The sequence below is a fragment of the Mangifera indica genome, chromosome 7 (assembly GCF_011075055.1).
Source record: "Mangifera indica cultivar Alphonso chromosome 7, CATAS_Mindica_2.1, whole genome shotgun sequence".
In the NCBI taxonomy this organism is placed as follows: Eukaryota; Viridiplantae; Streptophyta; class Magnoliopsida; order Sapindales; family Anacardiaceae; genus Mangifera; species Mangifera indica.
Genome location: NC_058143.1, coordinates 4,008,246 through 4,027,483, shown reverse-complemented (window position 1 = coordinate 4,027,483; position 19,238 = coordinate 4,008,246). Strand labels below are relative to the sequence as shown.

Genomic DNA, 19,238 nt, shown 5'->3' with positions numbered 1-19,238 from the left:
TTAATATCTATTAACAACTTAGTTTCTATTTCACTTTTTACAATTTTGTTAATTATTTTTTTTAAATATTTTGATAATGAAAATATCTAATATGTTCTAAAAAAAAGTGTTAAAACAATTAAGATAACTTCACTTTTGTAGAATCAATTAATTAAGAATCGGTACAATATAAGCATTATAACAAAGACCATGTAAGGTCTATGTTATAGTGTTTACATTACACCGATTCTTGATTAATTGAGTCTACAAAAGTGGAATTGTTTCAATCACTTATACACATTTTTTGTTTAGAGTAAAATATGTTTTTTTTCATTATGAAAATATTTAAAAATAATAATAATTAACAAAATTGAAAAAATAAAAAAGAAATTATATTATTAATAGATTTTAAGAAAATTGTGGCAATAATAGGTATAGCAAAAATTATGGGTGACATTGTCCGAAGGTCATGCACCTAAGTTACTTGATTATCCTTGCTAATAGAGTGTATGAAATATAGTTGTTATAGCTCAAGTGTAGGTTAAGCCACGAAGATATAGTTAAAGAAAGTAAATCTATTGTGGTGGCATAAATAAAATGAAGAGTTACTTTTATTTATATACAACAATTAATAATAGAAAATGATTTTACATTATTTAAAAATATAAATAAAATGTGATTTGAAAGATTAACTTACAATTTATGATTTTCAATTGTATTAATTTGACTAAAATTTATATTAACGAAAGAAGAGAATATAAAGAGAGAATGAAAGATTGAGAAATTATGTTGGATGTGTGTGGTTTAAAGAGTCATGGAAGGTGGGTTTATATCCAAAAATTATAAAAAAAAAAAAAAATGAAACTTCAACTGCTATACCCAGAGGCTACAACTTGCAGTGAAAAATTAATATTTTTTAGTTTTTTTAATTGAATAAACACCTACATATTAGGTTGGATCAAACTGATCTATAATATGATTTGTAATAGTAACAAACTATGCCCTTTCAAGCCATGTTTTTTACATTTTTTGGGCTAGCTCAACCCATTTAACATCTCTGTCTATAATCAATAATAGAAAAGAAAAAATCTAACTCTAAAATGTGTTGAAGGTTAAAGAAAAAAATTTAAAACCTAAAAAAAAGAAACAACTCAAAAAGACTTAAAATTTCTTCTTTTTTTTTTGTTACAAATACATAATGGGGTAGGATTGTTTGAAATTTCCAATGTCGGTTTGGCATGAGGCCCCACTCGCCCCATAGTGTGGCTCTGTCCCTCACTAATTGTATCTTCATTTTAAAATAGAAAATATATGAAATCAGGAAGTTCAACTAAGAAAACACAATTCAAGAAAAGGAGATAAATAATTTATTATGTAGTGACTGTGATTAAATTTTTAATATTTTTAGTCACTATTTCACTGTTATTTGATTAATTTTTTTTCTAAAAAATTGAATAGAATTATCTTTACGTAATTTTCTGATTTTTAATCTTGTTTTCTATCAGATCTAAAAATCCTATAATCAATTTTAATTGTTGTCAAAAAAATTCATAAGAAAAATGTATGAATTCTTTTGTGATTAATACATGTTTAATTTTCAGTTGGATATGAAATCATACCTTCAATTTAACTTTCTCTTTAAAAAATAAGTTTATTCAATTAAATCATTTATAGAATACATTAGTTTTTGTTATGCATGGTGAATTTTTCCATCACGTGGCAGACTTTGGTCAAATAGTTAATGTGAACACGTTGAATGCCTTGGAAATTACCCTTGAAAAATGGTCTTTCATCTTTCCTTCGATTCTCTTCATTTGAAAGAGATATTCCGCCTGTAGCGATTTATCTTTCTTCATCTTATAATACATCACCACTAATATCAATTCAATTATATTTTAATATTAATTATTTTTTAATTATATTTATGTTTTATTTATATATTATAAATATAAATATTACAGTTTCCATATTATTTTGTTTGTAAAATATAATTATAAATATTTTAACTTTTTTTATTAGTTTAGTTAATTTTTATTTATAATTATATTTGTTTGTAACCCAAAATTTGTAAAATTATAAATCTAAACTTGAAGTCCTGAATATCATTATAACATAAAATTTACAAAATCATGAATTTGGACCTAAAGTCCTAAATATCATTTTTAACCCAAAGTTCACAAAATAATAATCTTGACAAAAAGTTTTGAATATTTATTTACATTATAATAATTTGGGACTTCAAACTCATATATATATATACATAAGGTAGAAGTCCCGAATTTCATTAAAATATTTATTTGTTTTATATTAAATATATCATATGTATAACCTGAAGTTTGTATAGATTATAAAAGGCCAAATGACTATTTCCCACCCAAGGTTTGATGTTTTCTCAAATATCCCCCTTTTAACTATGGAAACACCAAACACCCACCCATGGCCGGTTAAATTTAACAGAACCTTAACGCCTAAAAATTTTATCTCTTTTTGCCCCCCTAAACTTTAAAAACAAAAATTTTCTCTCAGCCAAAGTTTTAAAAAATGACAGTTTCACCCTAGGGTTTGGTTTTGAAATCTCTGACGTCTCTGAAGAAGACCTCTGGGAAGACGAAGCGTCTTTCCCGAGAATTTCTTCGTCTCCCAAGGCGTCTCCGACGTCGATCTGGCTTCCAAATGGGAGGAAAGAGATCATCGGAAGGAGAGGATGCTTCAGGAGGGAGAGACTGTCGGCAATGGAGCCGAAGAGGTCACCGGAGATTTCAAAACCAAACCCTAGGGTGAAACTGCTATTTTTTAAAACTTAGGCTGGGAAAAAATTTTAGCTTTCAAAGTTTAGAGGGGCAAAAATATATTATATTTTAGTTTATTTTTTAATATTATAGAGAAAATGACGATTTTACCCTTACCACCGTTAATTTTAACTGTTCATAGGTGGGTATTTGGTATTTCTATAGTTAAAAGGGGGACATTTGAGAAAACATCAAACCTTGGGTGGGAAATAGTCGTTTGGCCATTATAAAAAATATAAACTTGAAGTCTGAAATATAATCAGAATTAAAGTTTTAAATACTATAATATTTTGAATACTAATTACAGAACCAAAAGTTTTGTAAATATAAGATAATATATGAACATGAAGTTTCAAAAATTAATCTCAATATTTTCTCTACAAAACCAATTATTTTGTAAATATGAGATAATATTTGAAGCTAAAGTTTGAAAAACTAATCTCAATATATTATTTACAAAATCATAAGTTGTGTGAATATAAACAATATTTGAACTTAAAGTTTCTAAAATTTGATGGATATAATTAAATGAGTTTCTTACACGATTCTCCACCTAGAATTTATGGGTCTTGATAAAGTGATTAAATAAAATGCTATAGAAGAACAAATCTAAGGCCACTATTTTACCGACATCACATACCCAAAGAATTGCAAACTGCATATTTAGATATAATAATAGATATATTGAATTTGTGAAAAAATTTGAAAGATAAATTCGAACATCAAATTCAATAATACTCTCAATGACTCTATAATTTAGTATAACTCTGCGATGTTCAGAATTTTTTCTCTGATTGAGATAATGTGAAAGAGAATATTCTTCACTTTTATTTTTTTATAATAAAATCCAATAGTAGCAATTTTGAAAAAAGAAATTTTGAATTAATATTTTCTTTTTAATGAAAAACCATCAAACTCGTTCCACAAGTACTGTATGATTCTCTAAAATGAACGTAACTATCAGAAGTAGTTATTATGGGTGTGAGTAAGGTCATGGATAAAATAATTTTTGATACGAAAATGATTATAATAGAAAATCTCAGTCATACCATTAAAAGTGAACTAAGACTAAAACGAAATAAAGAATAATATAAAATAAATCACAAAACAATAAACGTGGACATAAATTTCATTAGTTGTATACCTATAATATATATAAACATTGAGTGAATCTATATTAAACATCTATAAAAATTAAATTTATTGATAATTTAGATCTTGTAACAATATCATAACACTCCATCAAACAAACTTTAGTTACAACATCTTTAAATCATTCAGAAATTATAGATCTCTATGAAGTCAGATGGAACGTATATGGTTACAGTATATCATCCATCATATTCAGAATATATGCAATCTTTATTCTACAATAGACATTTCTTTCATATTATATGAAGATAATGCAACATGTATTACCTAAATTAGAGGTGAATATATTAAAGAAGACATAACCAAACATATCTTATCAAAGTTCTTTTACACTTATGAATTCCAATAGAGCTAAAAGATTGATGTCAAATAAATATGATCTAGTAAGAATCTTACAGATTTGTTCACCAAGACATTACCAATATCAACATTTGAAATGTTAATATATAACATCGATATACAGCGACTTAACAAGCAACCAAATTAATTTAGCTATAATTAGGGAGAGCATTCATCATAAGAAACACTCATCAGGAGGAGCAAATTTTTTAAATTTATCACATATTGGATAAAATATACATTATACTCTTTTTCTCTTTACTAGATTTTGTCTCACTAAATTTTTTTAGTAAAATTTTTAATGAGACAGTTTTAACACATCTAATTCCACTTTACAAAATATTAAATAATTATATTTTTTTGTGTTGTTTTTTATCTCATTAGATTTTTTCTTAATAGAGTTAATATAATTATTTATAGGATGTAGAAATCCAAAAGAAAATATTATATATGAGAAATTTTTCTGCCACGTGAGAGACTATGGCCAAAAGTTTGTGTGAACAGATTAAACAGGAAGTGTTATATATATGCGGAATTTTTCCGCCACGCGAGAGACTTTGGCCAAAAAGTTAGTATGAACAGATTAAATGCCTTGGAAATTAGCTTTGGAAAATAGCCATTTTCTAGACTGGAGGGGCGAAAATTAGCTTTGGAAAATAGCCATTTTCTAGACTGAAGGGGCGAAAATTACTTTGGAAAATGGCCATTTTCTAGACTGGAGGGGCGACAATAATTTTCTAAATACCCACAATAAACACGACCCGCCATAACCCAACCCCACCCACCCAACCCCCCCAATTCCTGCATAGATTGATTCTATCTGCAACATTTATCTTTCTTCACCTTTCTTTCAATTCTCTTTTCAGTTATATAAAATTTATAATAGCATTTCTTTTTTTTATTCTTTAATTATTTCAAAGTCAGCTCACCACTTTTGACCTCACCTTGGTACGCCGTTGCTCAGGACATTTCACTAGCTCTAGCTTTGAGCATTTAACTCCAAGTTTCTGGGGTAATTAATACAAAGTAATATTATGCATACTAAAAATAAATATAGATATTATTAAGATATTAATATATTATCACATAATTAAATATTAATTTATTTTTAATTAAAAATTATTCAACCACATAATAACATATCAATACTTGTATCCATATTAAATATTATTGTTAATATAATTCCAATATCATGTCATTCTAGGTATAATTTGGAGGTCATAAGATGATTCTTTATCTCCAACACCAACTGAAATTTCAATGAAAACTCTGATATTAAAACCCAACAAGAATTTCTTTTCTTATTCCTTTTACTCTGCCACGAAAAATACATTGATCTACTGCACATAACTTATCTTTATGCTTTGTGAAGGTTTGTTTATTCTCCAGAGTTACAAAATGAAACCACAAAAATCAAAGGGCAATAAGAAAGCATCATCCTCTTTGTGCAGTCATTTGACTTTCACTCAATACTGAGGTCTTCTTCATCATCAAGTTCCACTTCTGAAGAATCAGATCCGCCCATGACAGACAGAAAGAGCACAACTGCAAACAACTGTGCTGCCAAAAAGTATTTGGCCCTCTTTCTGAACGTTTTTTCCTCCTTTGTCTTTTCCCTCTTAGGTTTTGTCTTCGGCTTTGATTCTAATAAACAAAACATTTAGAGTTTTTAAATATCGCAACTGTATCTGATTAGAACTTATTAACCAAATTTAACCAGAAATCTGAGACAGGAACTTCAGACAGAGGGGAAAAACAGAATTAAGCATGCAATTTTAGCTTCTTCGCAAATTAATCCATAAGCAGGACTATAATTCTGAAGGGTAGACAAAAAAAGAACACTCATATGGTCTAGAGAGTGATTAATGCAAGATGCTAACCTTCACCTTGACATAAAATATAAAGAAGGGATCTAATCATTGATGGCGTGTACTGTGAGAGAGTTGGCGGAACGTCTTACCCCTTCTCTCACAGTGAGGTGACACTAGAACCTCCTTCACTATTTCTTTTAGGCCTACATTTACAATTCTGAGTATTAGAATATTCAATTCTAATACCAATCCTTCTCCTTTGGGGGAAAGAGAAACCCATGCATCACCAAAAGCCCCTAAAACACTCCTTCCGTCCAAATGCTAATAGTTGACTAAATGTTATATTTCATCAACAATATTTTTTTCCCTGTTACTCCTCTTAAGCTGCAACTGGAGAAGAAGGGGGTTGTGTTTTCAAATAAAATGCCCCAGCCAAAAAGCACAATGACACAGAATAGAGTATTTTAAACCAATCATTTTTTTTAGATTGGGAGGAAGAGAATATTGCAAATGACATGAAATCCACGGGGTGATGAACTTCAGTCTGCAGTCTAGCACAAGGTTACAATGAAATGCACCAACTAAACTAGTCTAATCCTCTAAACAATAATAACTTAATTGCCTGGTCAAAGGTTCTATTTTATCAGTGAATATTTGCAAATAATTCATTCAAGATAAAATGACACTAAAAAGATTATACTAAGTAAATATATGAATCAGTATCCCGAAAATCTATAAATTATTGGGTTTTGGCCAAGATCCAGTAAAAGAAATCAATCGAAATAATTTTACCATCAGACACATTTATCAAGTTCACCAAAATATAAAACCAGACTGGTTAAGGCAAAGAAATCAAACATATATTAAGAAAAAAATGTAGTTGAATATCTTACTCCAATTTGGGGGACCTCTTCGGGGAGTTGCTGATGATGGGTTTGAGTGAAACTGAGGGACTGAAGATGATGGGCCATCCTCTATCAAGTCCACTTTATGTTTTTCAGCATATCTTACAAGATTATCATGATTTAACAGTTTACTCCGCAGAACCGATGTTTCCTAATAATTTAGAATTGCAGGAACAGGATTCAAATTAAAACAGAGAGAATATTAAAATTTATTAGCACAATGTAACACAAGGCATGATAAAATACTTAGAAAAAGCAATGTTCATTTAATCAAAACCATTATATACATAACACACACACATAAACAAATCATGTGGAGTACTTCAGTATGTGATAAATCGTATATAACTCTCAATTAATATAATTGTCACATCAGCTGGGATGTAAAAGTTTGGACTAGAAGTTTGTGATGTATAACATTATTCAATCTTTTACTCTACATACATAACAGTTGCATGTGATAGATTAATGCCCATAAACTTATGTCTAAATTTAATTAAAAGTTTAAATTACATAAGCCTGGCTATTCCTTGGGGTGACATCTACACATTTAAAATGCGCACCAACAAAATAATTATAGAAGACATTCAAAAGTAAATCTATTATAAGCATAAGTCTGCATACACTTACAAATACAAAATCGAAGTATGCACGATACAATTATCGTACTAAGACATAATCAAATCACATGAAAATCAAAAACGCCACCTAAGCCTACCCCAAACCCTACTCACAAGCTGATAATCAATCATAGTAACTAAAACATCATGCAAAATAACATGATCAACTCAAATTAAGATGGTTTTAGAAAGATTTACAAGTGCTTCCTATGGAATCTCCCATCATATTTGTCTTTATAAGAAATTAGCTTTCAATCCAACATATTAAATCAGCTTTGACAAGTAAGCAGTTATGGCATAGGCTATAAAGCCACTTACTGGTAATACTTGAAGAGTGATGAGTACATGAGCAAGAAGATCTGCATCCACACTTGACGGACTGCAAGAAATAATGGGTATCTCATAATTAGCATTTTATTGATTAAGTGTTGTTTCAATCAAAAAATAAACAGAAATCCCTTGATACTTCTTTCTCAAACAAGTATCCAAAATCTAAAAGGATCCAGAAGGTACCTGTTCTCAAACAGAAAGTAATGCTCTGTTAATCTACTTGACAAAGCTCCATATGCAATGTTTGCCCTCCTGTAAATCTGAGCAGAATAAACCATATAAGTATAGAAGAGAAGACAGAGAAAGAAAAATTTATGTAAAACAAAGAAGAAGAAAAGGATAAGTAAGACAAACATCACTCCAGTCTATTAATTTGCATGTTTGTGTCTGAGAAATAGAGAGATAGACATAGAGGGTAATAAGGGTGCACATATATAAAATTTGTTATAGTAAGAAGCTTAAAGGGAAAAAGTAGGACCTCTTTTTCCTTTCGTTCAATATTGTCTTTATTTATCCCCAATTGCTGCTTTACTTTTTGGATTTGCAGTTGGAGCAAAACTTTCCCAATCGGCCATGCTAGATCAGAGAAATATATCTTGCGAGCAGAACTTCCTTCAGTCCCCAACCAAAGTTCATACATAAGTGCATCTGCAAGCCACGAATTAATCATTGCTTTTGTTGTTATCCAATCTGGGATTGACTGGTATTCACTGTCCAAATCAACAATGCCATCTTCCTTTAAACGTGCAATAACTCCACCATTCTCATTATTGTAAGCCACATAAGTCCCCAACTCAACGTAAGGAATTTGATCTAACATGTTTAGTCAAACACAAAATCAAGAAGTTACCATTAATGACCTCAAACTTCTGAAAAAAATGCAAGGACAACATACAGAATAACACCCATTAGACATTGACATAATCATATAAATGTAACAACAATCAAACTATCAATAAGAAAGGATGGTAATAACCTAATTGTGACATTGAAATCTAGTTAAATACAGATAGATCCCACATATTTTGAAGCTAATCATTAAGTCTAATCATCATAAATCTCCAAGAAGTTTCACAAAATTTATCAGATCCCTCCCCTATTAATGACCATCAAGACAAGGCAAGTTGCCATGCAATTAGGCAAATTTCTAAAAACATAAACATTACAAAATGGCATTGAGTATCTACAAAATTCTAAGACAAATAAACATAACAAAGGAAACGTATCAAGATTGCCAGGATATTAAATTGACCAAATACTTTAAACATAGAAAATGTTATCCAAAAACATGCATATGCACAAAATTTCGCGCCAGAAAAGTAATTCAATGAAAAAATTAAACATTACCCAACGATCAAATTTACCCAAATAAGCAAAAACAATAAAATGTGACCCCAAATCATACACATCAACAACGTTTCATACCACATAACTAATTCAACGAAAAGATTAAACATTACCCATTTATCAAATTTACCCAAATAAGCGAAAACAATGAAAATCTAACCCAAAAATAATTTGAAAATGAAAAAAATTACCAGAGTCAGGGTAAGAAGAGTTGAAATCTAAGAGAAAGGGAAAGCGAGCGAGTTTGAGATAAATGTAAATGGGCAAGCAAGTTGGGCAGGCCGTGGGTAGACCAAAACATGGCTTTCTCGTCACCAGAGTTAAGTCTTCTCTTTCTTGAGATTGTTCCATTGACGGGTTTTTTGGTTTTTTGGTTTTTAATGTTAGAAAAAGCCAAAGGAGGAGGTTTCTGATTCAAAGACTGGGGTTTTTAGTAGGGTTTTGCAGTCAAGGGGAGGAGACAAGGATTTTCTTGTCAAAATAAAAAATTAAGTTGTCAATTTTCCACCAAGGTTTAGTTGAAAACTTTTTCTCCACCCGCTAAATGTAAAAATTACACTTTTTCACCCAACACATAATTGCGTAACAAAAAGAACCCTAATTCAATGATAGAAATTTAATTTCTTTAATTCTACGCCTACCTTGTTTCCTGCATCCCCTACAATTGAAATTTAATTTAGCTTTGGGATTTGCCGTATATATAAAAAAGTTTAAATTATATCATGTCTTCTCGCCCAACCGACTTTTTATCAATTATGTGTACCTTCATCATCTTATCAACATCTAGTGCCCAATTAAGACTTTGTGCTCCATGAAGCTTTCCTAGGGATGGGTGTTCCGCTCCCTCTCTTTGTCCTTCTTTGCATTTGGTGGTAAATCTTACAATATTGGTGGTTCTTAGGCTCATTGATTCTATCTCCCTTCCCTTTGGTGGCCAAATTGCAAAGCTGAGATTTTGGTGGACTTTTGTAACTTCATAAATGGTGAAACAATGAAACAAGTGTTACCATGTTTTTTTTTTTTAATTTCAGGAAATAAATTTGATTATTGTACTGTTTTACTATAGATTTTTCATTAACAAAGTTGGGTATTAAGTGAGAAAATATGATTTATTCATTTAATTAATGAAAAATATTTTAAGGTCAAACCTTGGGTGATGAAATGTTAATCTTTCATAAATTAACAATGGGTTGGTGTTCGGCTCAATCACAACTTCATAGTGCTTTTAGAACAATATTGATTTTATTTTCTTAAACATTAAAAAATCATATTGGGGCAAATGGGGCTTAACCGAGCTCCGCTCAATTCCTCAAAACCCAAGCACTTAAAGACATGGATTGGCTTGGGTCTTGCTTGGGCCTTGTCTCCAAATGCGTGACTTAGACTTAGAGGTGGCAACGCATTGAATCGGGCCAACCTCAAATCGACCGATTATGTCTACAGGCCATGTGGGGCCAAAAGCTGCTACAATATGGGTCTTGCAGGTTGGGCCAACCCACAAACTAATGAGAGCTCGCAGCAAAGTCCTCACAATAGAGGGTTGTCTCGTGTCGGGCCCTAACCGAGTCAGCTCGTGGGCTTATGGTAGGTCAACTAATGTTTTACAAAAAATATTTTTTAAAATAAATTTTTATATATTATTAATCTATATAATACAATTGAGAAATATACTTCAAAAATGGTAGGTCAACTGGAGATAGTAATTTTGACCTAATTTTAGGGTTTTCAACCCTCTCCAACCCTAACAAGGAAGGGGACAATGATGAAAATGAAAAAAATCTTTGCAATTGAAGATAGAAATACATGTGTCCCATATTTGTCTCACCTCATTCATGTCTCTTTATATTAATATATTTACTTAAAATACTATCATATCTTTATAGTTTTAGAGTATTTATGTTTTTTAAATTTATTTAGGTTTTTGTTGTGCATATTAAGATAGTTAATATATTATATTTGTGACATTTGAAATAGTCAGTTAGTCTTAATTTTACTTAATTTTATTATTTAATATATTTATGTTGTGTTTAGAGGATATGAGAAAGAGAGTTTTCCTTGTAAGTATGGGAAAGAGATTTTTCCCTACAAGGATAGAGAGTGGATTTTTTTTTTGCGAAGAAAGGATGAGGAATCATTTCATCCCCATAACGAGAACGGGTATTGATATCCCCGTAAGAACAAGGACAAGGATGGGAATTGAGATCCCCTCCCCACCCATTCCCGTTACGATCCCTAGGGTTGACCCTTTAAATTACATTTTTTATTTATTTTCAAATGATGTAAAATCGTTTGTGATTATGTATTTCTATTACTTATTCATGTATTCTAATTAAATGAAACTAAAAAATTTTATTGAAAATACCACTTCATGATAACTTTAAAACTTTTTTCAATTTCTCAATTTCAAACTCTATCAATCAAAGTTTAATTATGTCTAACAACTTAATTTTCATTTTGTTTTTATAATTTTGTTAATTTTTTTTTTCCTTTAGAATATTTTGATAAAGAAAAAAACTTTGTATGTTCTAAATTAAAAAAATGTGTATTGGGACGAATTCACTTTTATAGACTCAAATAGAAAGAAATGAGTACAAGGTAAACATTATATAAAAGACTTTCTAAGAACTAATAAAAGTGATATCAGACCTCTCATTCTTATACATCATTACAATGATACTCTGGTTTGAGAAATCTAAATTAAGTAACAGATAAAGGAAAAGTCAAAAGCATATTTTCATAACTCATGGGTCGTGACTCTCCTCATGTGACACTTTACACAGTTGCGCACTCGACATGCATGTTCATACAAGTGGCGATTTTTCACAAAAGTATGAGTCAAGACACTTATGTTGTTCACTCTTCTAATTTTGAGAATAACAGGATGTATGACTATACCTTATACGTGTATGCGCGTGCATAGGGTCAAATTACTATTTTAACCCTGTTGACTTAATAAAGGACCAAACTACAAATTTTAAAACCTTTAGGGTCTAAAAGCAATTGTGTAAACATTGAAGGTATAAAATTTGACAACTTGATAAATAATTAGAGTTAATTTTAATTTTAATTGTTTGATGTATGACAAATGTTTCAGATGCATAGTGATCGGTAAATAGCCTAGAACCTATCGATGATGTTTTTCTCTTGTTATTGGGAATGTATGCTTATGAGGTTTTAAAAAAAGAAAGAAAAGGATATGCATGTCCTACCTTCTCTTAAACTCTTTTGTACATTCTCCTCTCACATACTAACCCTTGAATATAACTTGAGAGTTCTAAATTTATAATGTAAAATTAAAATATGTTTTATTTTATTTTTGAATAATTTGTCGGGAAACTTCTTGTACTTGAAGACCAAGCTAAGGTATTTAACCAAGTGTTCATCACAATTATGTCACTTGAATCGTGTTTTCTCCATCTAAAATCATGACTTTTCAATAACTTTCGCTTATGAACAGGCATCCTTGCTAATAGAACGGCTGTTCAAAGAAGTCTTTCAAATATCTCTCATTCTCATATCTTCTTTATATACTTACTGATGGCTACTTGGTAGACATTGCCAGTGTTGAGATTGAGTTTGTATTTGACAATGCAAATAGTGGTTGAGTCTAGTTTTGAGTTTGAGAGTGCAGTTGTGGTTCAAACTGGCTTTGTGTTTGGGTTGTGCAACTTGATAGACTGTCAGAAAAGAAATGAGATCTGTTGGTGTTTGATGAGTATGTGTGGATGAGCTATGATGGTTTGGCTTTGTGGCTGATATGTATTATGAGCAATAAAGGTCTTGTAAATTGCATTTTTATAGACTGAACTTGCCAAGCTTTAATATATCACAAATATTAACTTCTTTTAAGTTCTTCAGAGATTTGAATGGTACCGAGAATGACCCGAATAGGTTGGTTTTGTGAAAGTGACTAAATTTCTTATAGGGTGGAAGCCTACCAGTAAATTTATTGTGACAGAACTTAATGAATACATATATGCCCGTTCATCCAACAATGAGGTAATTCTCCAAACAAGAAAATTATCTTCAAAAATTGCATTTGCTCATTATTCAGTCCATGACACAGAAATATTTGCATGCCTTTGAGCTAGGTTTTTCTTTTTTTTTTCCTACCTCATTTAACCCTTATAACTGAATCATGTTACAGTCAGTCCGCTTTGCTATTGGAAAAGAACTGCAAGCCACCCCATGGAAATAAATATAAGTAGAATGGCTGCCCCAAATCTCCTCTGCCAATTTATTCAACTAGGAACGAGATGATCAAGGGCTAAGAAATAACTACCCACAATCATGAACGATGCAAGCCCACTCCGTGCCATCCGCAACCAAATTCCCCGGAACAAAACAGTCCTATCTGAAGGGTGGATCCCTGTAAGTCTCTCAAACCTCTTCCCGGGTCGGGTCCATTTCAGCATCTTCCTCTCCATGGAAACATACTGCCATCAAACAATATCATTAGAATATTAAATGCTCCTAAAACGAAATTAACCAGTACCTATCTCAACTTCCTTCTTGTATTTGCATTTCGAGTAACAAAATTTCGATTTCAATAAATATACACAGGGAAGAAAAGTAACCCTGACCCAGGACCATCTTACATAAGTCATGATGTATGATAACACATTCACATTAAGAGGATGTATGAATCACATGAATGGACAATGGATTCCTGCCCATACTAATTGTCAAATGTGGAAGCATTTACTGATAATCATGAAGTGGGTTTATTAAATGTTCATGCAAGCATAGGCAGTGAAATATACATGTTCATAATGAAGGATATATCACGCACATGGTAAAAATTTTCAAGCTGTAAATACACAAGAAGTTCAAGTAAAAAGACAAATTTTGCCTGCAAAAAGTAACATGCCTTGGGCAACACAACACACTGTGATCGGCTTTTTGCGGTGTCAAAACCATGAGATGCAGCAGCAGCAACTGTACCAGAAAATCCAGCTGCAACACTAACAGCTAAAGGAGAAAGAGGACCAATTTCTTCATCAGACCTAAAAGGACGCAAGGGCACTTCAAAATTAGGGAGTAAAGCAGAAAAAAAGAGCTACAAACATGGACCTTTTAAATCTACTTACTTAAAGCATCAGATAATGACTGAAATCACAGGATCAATTTCGTTTTCATAATGCTATGCAAGTGTATTTATATTAACACAATAAATAATCAAACATAGACACAGTGAAAGTGGCCCAGAAAAACTTTCCCAACAACAGCAAGTCTCATTTTGCTTAATGACAGTGCAGTTCATTTGAACCTCATGCTTGAAGGATGTTATTATGATTCACCAACAGCACACCCATGAAAGTGAGGGGATTCCACCCTAAAACCAGTTATGAATATAAACAAAACTATGGCAAATAATCACCCTAAAGAAAAGCACATTAATACTTACTAAAAAGAAATTAATGTCCTAAAATTGCTTAGAATCCAAAGCCTCACCAAAAATTAATGGAGCTTTGTTCCAACTAAACTGGATTGAATAAGTGTACATATATATGATGACAATTATATAAAACAGAAAAAAAAAAAAAAAAAAAAAAAGAAGATTTTGTAATTAGAATCTCCTAACACAGCCAACTAATGATATATTTTGAAACCTGGGTTCAGGATGCATCCCAACAGCTTTCCAGTCAAGCATTGCTCGGTGCAGGAATTGCCAGCTAGAAAAGAATATGCCACCAAAAACAGAATCACGAACAACTCCAGGCCTCAGACCTCTCCACAATGCACCCCATCCTTCCAAAGAGACAATGTCAGATGGCCTCCTGACATTGCATACTGATGGTGGCCTTCCAGATCCAGTCATCATCCAAGGGAATTCTTGTAAGGCCCCAATCAAATTTGGATGTTTGGTAGTCAATATAGACAAAAGGCCAGCAGAGTGGTTCAGTGCCTTCAAATCAGGAGTATATCCATGAAGTAATCTTCTAGAAAAAGGTGCAACAGTTCCATTTATTGCAACAGATGAAGCGCTTTGAATTTGAGAGGCAGAGGACACTTGTGCCCGAACTTTCATAAGTTCAAATGGAGAGATTATGAGAGATTCCACAGCACCAGCTGCCATTCCAGCCATTAGGGCTTCAGAGACAGAAACATAACTGTCTTCTCGACCATCTGCAAATAAAAAAATAAAAATTTAATCAACACATAATGGGTTGAAAGATATAGAATAGCATGAAGCCCGATCAATTTTAACTCATTTACTGGAAGAATTTCCACAATATCTACTAATAGTGAGTGGGCCAGTTGTGTTATTGAAAATAAACAAGAATATCGGGCAATCATACCCATAGTGGACTTCCATTTGAGTGTTAGGGGTAGAAGTCTCCTTGAAATTAAGGGTTGATAAATCTACAATGAAAAGATACTTTAATAAACCTAAAGGAAGACTCTTTAGTAGAGTAAAAGGTTGTTGGCTCTTAAGGACTAACGACAGAACTTAAAACACTTCCTCAATAATTGTCATATTGTCTCAGCAATAAATCAGCAAGAGACAAGTGTCCTCTAGATGTTCATACAACTTCTCAATGAAAAGTAATTGCTCAAGCAATTTAGTCCTATACTCCATGAAAGATAACTACATCTACCAGAAAATATGGTGAACAATTACAAAAGTTAGTAAACCCTGAACTTGGTTAGAGGTCTTGTTTCTAATTCCAAAACAGACACTAATAACTAACTTAATAGCTCTGATTATGTTTTTAGGGCAGTTCATGATGTGGTTATCTTTCTTTTTAGTTTATTATTTTTAGACAGATCCATGATAGCATGTATATCTAATCCATTATTTGCTTTTTTCCAGTAATCCATACCTTTGATGTTATATATCCAATAAAAAATGTATAGCCAGTATAGCCAATACAAGATAATTTACTCATCGTCCTTGCAGCATAAATTGAAAAAAAAAAAAAATCCTTAGAGCATCAAGTGCCTTTTACTTGATTCCATCAATAAATGCACCATCTTTAATCTCTAAGTAATGCAATCATTAAAACAAAACTCCAATTTGTGAAACCTCAATGTAATGAATACAAAATTCATTTTAAATAAACTTCTAAATTATCCCCAATAAACCTATTTTAAAGAACCAAAACTAGTTTGTCAAGTTTCAGGGCATGTATGTAGCCCACAGAATTAAACTTAGGAGAAAGATAAATCATACAAATCAAAACATTTTCCAGCACCGTTTTAACTGCTTTAGCTGAATTTAAACTAAAACACTTTAGTATGGGTCAGACCAATGTCAATGAAACTTTTATATTCTTCATACAGGAGTAATAATTGGCAACAGTTTCTTTCACTCTTTTAACACTACTCACAAGGCACAGTATAGTCTACCATCAATATCTTTTAAAGCCTTATAATCCATCTTTTTAATATTTTCTTTCAAAGTATCCTCCAAGAACTACTTCAATTTGCGTAATGCCCTGCAATAGAGCTCCAAGTAAACACTTTGGTCCAAAGCTCAAGTATCCTCCTAAAGAGTTGTAGCAATCACAACAGACATATGAATGAATATTTGACTTTGAGACCTGGACATTGGCTACAGTTGTCAGACAATATACCATAATGTCTGTTTTCTATATATCTGATCTCTTTACTGTTATATAATTGTTTATTCTTAAGATCAAACTTAAAATGCATTATTGTTTAAAACTAGCAAAACATTTTCAAAGACCTCTTCATTCCCCCTCTTCTGTTGCTATATTCTACGTCATAGTACAAGAAGATAAGAAAATTTGCAAGCTAACGTGATTTCATTCATCTTAATGAGAGAGCACCCAAATATGATAGCCTATAACAATAAAATCTATAAGGTTCTTATTGTCGTCAAATTCAACCACAATGATGGGCACACAACATAGATGTAATCTAAACCATAGTGAAGAGAGAAAAAAATTAACACAAATATCCATTAAAAAGAAGGCAGTGAAATAAAAAAAATAATAAATAACGATACCTTTGTAAAATGCTGTCAAAATTTCATAAACTCCAAAACGGGTTCCCACACCAAAAATTCTTCCCAAAGTTAACCACCCAAAACCACTGTAAAAACCTGCATTGTTTATCATTGAAGAAGATATTATTTAATATTTCAAAACTAAGGATAGGGAATTATAGAAATATATTTAAATTAAGACAAAATTTTACAAATGCACAGATATAGAATTCATCAGAAAGAAAGAGTGGATAGATGCAGCAGCAACGTGATTGTAGCAACTATAACTCACTTACAGACCTCAACTGTTTTTGGCTTGATTTAAAGTTTTTCCTTTCAGATTCATTCCTCTAAAGGGAATTAAATCCACAAAACCAATTAGTCTCCTACCATGCAAATCTAAACAAACGAAAAACTTACAGAAACAACCCCTCCAATGCAATAGATATAATACCCAAGTAAAAATAATTTCTAATAAAACACTACGGTTCTAAAACTAACAGAAAAGCTATATAAATAACTAATAAATAAACAGATGAGAGACATATGAAGCAAATAAAAATATTAACAATAAAATCAGTTTCAGTTGCCTTCTTTTCTCTTCATATATGAAGCAAAGGCAAACAAAAATAAATAAAAAGATAAGAGAGTCACCAGAATATCCTGATAGAGTTCGCAGTCTAACCAAAGCCTGAGTAGCGGTTAATTGTTTATTGGAGCCAGAACCAACCTGCTTTCCACAGCAAAAGAAGTAAGAAACTTGTAGACTTTGATTTCATAAGAAATTAAAAAAAAGCAAAAAAAAATACCTGGATAAGCAGTTTGATAGTGTCAAGGGGGTAAGACACAGCCGTGCCTAAAGCAATTGAACTGACGCCAGCAACAGCATGACTTGCAAACAACTGCTCCTGTAAGATAAACATCACCCCTTCTATCGAATGCAATCACACCAACAGTGTCAAGCATACACTGTTGGTGTAATCTAATCAGTTTCACTGCAATCACACCAACAGTGTCCAGGATACACTCATCTTATATAATCTGTGGGGAAGATCGAAAAGCCATGAAAAGCAAACCCCAATAACTAAGCAAGATAGGCGATTTACAGAGAAAAAACAGAAGAGTTTGGAAAGGCTTAGAATTCGTTTTATTAAAGAATAAAATGAACCCTAATTGCTTACAGATTCTTGTGGGTTTTTGTACCCCCAGGTACAATTACTATTAAGACCCTCTGGTTTTGTAACAGTACGGCGCGGTCCTAGACTTGTTCACCACACTTACCAACATGCCCCCTTAAACTAAAGCTCCTCTGATTTTTGCTGCTTCGAGTTCATCCTCGACGATTGCCTCTCCTGTAGATTTCTCTTCAACAATTATAGTTTGGTCTTCAAAGAATTCAGTCTCTACTTTGAGTTCATCCTTGATGATTGTTTCTTCTATAGATTTCTCCATAGTGATTCTCTTTTCATGTTGTTCTGACCCTCCTATAGATTTCTCTTCAATGACTATAGTTCAGTCTTCAAAGAATTCAGTCTCTGCTCGTTTTCTTTCATTTCTTCTTTTCTTTTCTCTTTTTTTTCTTTCTTCCCTCCATTTTGTTTTTAATTTATTCCTTTTTCTCTTTTCTTTCTCTCTCTTTTTTATTTTCTTTATTTCTTTCCTTTTATTATTCCTTTTTTTTCTTTTTTATTTTATTTTTATTTTTTATTTCCTTTTTTACTTTTTTTCATCGTAATTTCTGAAATTGAATAATGAAAAAAAGAATTAAAAATTTATAAAATAGAAACCTTAAATTTGAATTGAGGCTTCAGCTTTCTTTTATTTATTTCCTGTCCTCTTTCCTTTTCTCTTTTTTATATATATATTTATACATTATTTTTCCTCTTTTCTTTCTTTCCCTTTATTTCCCTTTTTTCTTTTGATTTTCCTTTTGTTTTTTCTCCCTTTTTTTTAACTTTCTTTTCTTTCTTCTTTTCCTTTCAATTTTTTTTTTATTTTCCTTTTTCTTCCAA

The 19,238-nt window shown here is 31.5% G+C and overlaps 2 protein-coding genes across 5 annotated transcripts; both read right to left on the bottom strand.

Annotated features, from left to right (window-relative positions):
- Positions 1-5,509: 5,509 nt before the first annotated feature.
- On the bottom strand, positions 5,510-9,726 carry LOC123220123 (mitochondrial outer membrane import complex protein METAXIN-like). The gene is made up of 6 exons (XM_044642148.1): positions 9,464-9,726; positions 8,404-8,738; positions 8,109-8,185; positions 7,914-7,974; positions 6,964-7,126; positions 5,510-5,903 (listed from the first exon to the last, which is right to left on the bottom strand). Exons 1-6 carry the CDS (start codon positions 9,621-9,623, stop codon positions 5,722-5,724), a joined length of 978 nt encoding a protein of 325 aa, XP_044498083.1. The 5' UTR covers positions 9,624-9,726; the 3' UTR covers positions 5,510-5,721.
- Positions 9,727-13,275: 3,549 nt separating this feature from the next.
- LOC123221621 (mitochondrial arginine transporter BAC2) lies at positions 13,276-18,794 on the bottom strand. 4 transcript variants are annotated; one of them, XM_044644486.1, is made up of 7 exons: positions 18,408-18,794; positions 18,036-18,267; positions 17,881-17,956; positions 17,248-17,343; positions 14,885-15,401; positions 14,143-14,278; positions 13,276-13,708 (listed from the first exon to the last, which is right to left on the bottom strand). In XM_044644486.1, the coding sequence occupies exons 2-7, from the start codon at positions 18,147-18,149 to the stop codon at positions 13,514-13,516; spliced, it is 1,134 nt and encodes a 377-aa protein (XP_044500421.1). In that variant the 5' UTR covers positions 18,150-18,267; positions 18,408-18,794; the 3' UTR covers positions 13,276-13,513. The 4 variants fall into 4 exon arrangements, with proteins under 4 accessions (XP_044500421.1, XP_044500420.1, XP_044500422.1 ...); XM_044644485.1 differs by lacking the exon at positions 18,408-18,794 and having other exon boundaries at positions 18,036-18,189; positions 18,247-18,396; XM_044644487.1 differs by lacking the exon at positions 18,408-18,794 and having other exon boundaries at positions 18,036-18,195; positions 18,254-18,396.
- Positions 18,795-19,238: the final 444 nt, after the last annotated feature.